The 4061-nt window shown below is 30.8% G+C and overlaps 1 protein-coding gene across 1 annotated transcript; it reads right to left on the reverse strand.

The window, feature by feature from the left end:
* Window positions 1-1392: 1392 nt before the first annotated feature.
* Window positions 1393-3074, reverse strand: LOC100568892 (zinc finger BED domain-containing protein 1-like). Its single transcript, XM_008183011.1, has 2 exons — window positions 2939-3074; window positions 1393-2798 (listed from the first exon to the last, which is right to left on the reverse strand). Exons 1-2 carry the CDS (start codon window positions 3072-3074, stop codon window positions 1393-1395), a joined length of 1542 nt encoding a protein of 513 aa, XP_008181233.1.
* Window positions 3075-4061: the final 987 nt, after the last annotated feature.

The following is a 4061-nucleotide window of genomic DNA, read 5'->3' on the forward strand; positions in this document are numbered from 1 at the left end:
GCAAAGGGGACTTTCCCCCTTAAACTTTTTTCATCTCCCCGTAAAAAGTGCCCCAGAACCGCCAAATTACTACTACTTGTATAATTGTCAAATATATTTATAAAGACCTTTGGGTCGTTTAAATAATATAAAGCCTCAGAACATTTAAAAAAAAAAAAAAGTTAATTAAAAAACAGTAATAATTATCGATGGTATTAAGCTGTTCTTAACTGTGTGATGCGCGCTATCTAGTGCGTGCACCCGACGCTTGTCGTCAGACACAACACACTCGATAGTTCGCGTTTCATCGACCAGCGGCGGGTCGGTACGAGTGGCTGCGGCGGGCCCGAACGTATTGTCAGTACACTGCGCGCGCTAGTGATTATGCCCGTGCACACTAAATACAGACAATTAAGTAGGTAGCATTCTGTCTCGTTACATATTATACGAGTATTGTCTTTGTAGACGCTCCGAGAATTGAAATCAAGATAGGTCAATATGTACGTCAGTCTCTACAGTGAAAAATTCAAGACTAATCCCTACTCCTATTAACTATACTAGCGATTATTGTGGTACACGCCATAACTAAATATCGCGCGGAGCGTTACTCACCATTCAGCGCGCAGCGTATTTTGTACTGCAGTGAGCTATCTGGAGCTAGTGATGGGAATAATCGAATGATTTCGATAATCGAGTAATTAGTAATCGAGATATTACTATAATCGAGATATTCACTCGATTAAAATAATCGAAATATTATTTAGTCGTGATATTCACCCGATTAAAATAATCGAAATATTATCATGAACTAATATATAATAATTAATAATCAATCAATAATCAACTTATTAATAAAAATTCATAGCAATATTTTTAATTGAAATAACACTTTACATTTATTATTATAAATTATAATATAAAAACAAAATACTTTTTAAAATAAAACAATTGACGATTCATATTTCATTGTGTTAGGCTTATAACAAACTACTGTTCAAAACTTAAAAATAAAAATAATAATTAAAACTGATTGAGAATTTTACAACATATTTAAGTTACTATTTAAAAATATTATATAGTCTAAATTTTTTGGTGACAGCCTATTTCTTCGCGTATTGGTTAACAATCCAGCTTTGGAAAATACTCTCTCGCTTGGAACCGAAGTTGCAGGAATACATAAATATTTTAGTTGCAGTTTGTATAACTCAGGAAAAGTATGTTTATGTTGCTTCCAAAAATCTAAGCAATTTTTTCCACGTTGCAAATGAGGTAACTCTAGATATTGACGAACCATTAATGTTGCACTAATATCAGGGCGAATAACACTTCTTACTTGAGATAATTTACTGTCGAAATGTTCCAACAAAGAATTTGAGGATTCGCGTGTTACAATTGGAGATGATGGTGTTTCACTTATATTGTTTCTAATGTTTTCATCGTCGCGGTCGTTATTAATATGTGTATATTCGAAGTAAGTTCTTCTATTATCCATTTTTCAGTATTGCCTGCATTATCAGCAAGTCCAAATGCAGTTTTTTTAAGTCTCGGATCTAAGAAAGTCGATTTTGCTACTATACTATTTTTTTCTAGAGATCCTAAACGCCTCGCTACTACATCTAATAATGTATTTTGTAGCAATATACCTGCATGAGTATCTGGTTTTATATTTTTGACTGTGTATTGAAGACCTCTTATTAGTGGTATTACCAAGGACAATGTTGGATATTTTTCTCCGGACAACTCTGACGTCATATGTTCAAATGGTTTTAAAATTGGAGCACAATCTGCTATTAAATCCCATTCTGTCGCAGTCAAACAATTTGGAGCCCGTCGGAGAGACGACATTGCAGCAGATATTGGATTTTTTATTTCAATGAGCCTTTCAATCATAATTAAACATGAATTCCACCTAGTGCTCACATCCTGTTTAACTTTCAACTCAGGGAGGCCCATCTGTTTTTGAAATTCACGTAATTTCTCAGTTGCAGAACTACTGTGTTTAAAGTGACCCACTATAGCTCGACATGTTTTTAATACCTGGAGAAGTTCTGTGTTTTTATTTATGGCATCATTAACACTTAGGTTTAAGGTATGAGCTACACATGGGTGGTGATATTTTTTCAGATGTTCATTAATAGCATTTTTTATATTTGCTCCACTGTCAGACACTATTGTAACTATTTTGTGAGTTATATTCCATTCATTAAATATATATGATAGTGCGGAAGCAATATTTTCTCCGGTATGACTATCGCATACTTCTCTGGTAGCAATAACTGGCGAGTATAAATTATCGTTGTAAATAAAATGGCAAGTAACAGTAATATAGGATTTTGTGGAATCAGATGTCCACATATCTGTTGTTACAGATACATCATTTACGTTGTTTAACATAGATTTGAGCTTAGAAACAATTATGTTATACTGATCAGGCAGTAACTTTGTACTTAATAATTTCCTACTTGGAGGAGTGTAAAGTGGTTGTAATTGTTTTGTGTACTCTAAAAACCCAACATTTTCGACTATTGATAAGGGCTGATAGTCAGCCGTGATCATTTTAATTAAAGACTTATCAATATTATTTTTTTCCGTAATAGTAAGTTCAGTATGTTTAGTTGAACCGAATAATTTTAGTTGACGCGAGCGTTTAGCTGGAGGAAAAGTTAAAGATTGGCTTTGTATAATATGTGTACTTGTCGAAGGAGATTGAACATTTGACAAATTGTCAATGGTCTCGATATTTTGTAGATCAGAATCTGGATCGTCTGTTGTAGACACAGGAATAGCAATAAGCGTTGGATGTTTTCGTTTTAAGTGCTCTTTTAAAAAAATAATAAAATTAAAAAAATAATAGTTTGTTAAAAAATATAATATAGGTAAATATATAGTAGGAATTACGAATTAGGAAAATATGTATAACTAAATAATATAATATAATATTTTATATTGTTGTATCTACCTTTTAAATTGGTTGTATTTCCATAAAACTTTAAGTCCTTCTTACGATTTTCGACTTGGCAAGTTACCGTCGTTTTGTCACTATTTTTTTTAAAATGCTCCCACACTATCGAACGTTGCTTATTTCCTGGTCGCATTTTAAAAAACTCGAGTTTGTGCAAAAATATATTATTATATAAGCTTTTAAATATTGTACTAGTACAGTAAATTACTTATTTAATACGGAATTTATTTCGATAAAAGTATAAAACCAAATAATATTATGACGTTTCGTGTACTACTACGTTGTGGTTGTGCAACACCACGTCCATATTATAAAATAAAATAATATAATAATAATAAATATCTGCGAGTGTAATAAAATAAGTCCAAATATAAATTATTCCATCATTCAAATAGTTAATATGTGTAGTGAATCGTGAATGTATGAAATAATTATACACCCAGTATACTTATAAGTTATGAATAAAGACTATAACGTCTATAACACAATGACAACGACCAAGAATTCCAGAACAGATAAGAGTATTTAGTATTTACTATTTTCTATGAAACTATTTCAGTTTTATACTTTTATAATTATTTAAAATGTATATATGCATTGAGATAATGTAGTCCGTAATTGGATTATTATTTTCGTGTTCTTATAACTGAACGAAAATAGTAAATACTGTGAAGAGATTACTAGATAAGTAGAATAAAAATACTCGAGTATAATATTACTATTAGTAGTTATTTCATTAATTTTACTTATTTACAATTCGAGTAACTACTACCAAAATTAGTAATTACTAATTTTTCATTTGATTTTTTCAGTTGGTTCCGAGAATCGAGACCGAGCAAATCATTCGATTATTTTTCATAACAATCGAGTTACTCGATTTAATCAAATAATCGAGTTACTCGATTATTTTCACTCGATTGTTCCCATCACTATCTAGACTCTAGAGTATTAATAATCAATGCTTGAACAGTGTATAGATTTTCTCAGAAATTAGTGAATAAAAATATGCTAATGTATTAAAATATAAAAAATAGATTGTAAGAATTTTAAATATTTGTAATGTTTTGATGGTACAACAAATTAAAATGTATGCAATTAATGTTTTTAATGTTTTGTTAAT

Source organism: Acyrthosiphon pisum, chromosome X (assembly GCF_005508785.2).
Source record: "Acyrthosiphon pisum isolate AL4f chromosome X, pea_aphid_22Mar2018_4r6ur, whole genome shotgun sequence".
Taxonomy (NCBI): domain Eukaryota; kingdom Metazoa; phylum Arthropoda; class Insecta; order Hemiptera; family Aphididae; genus Acyrthosiphon; species Acyrthosiphon pisum.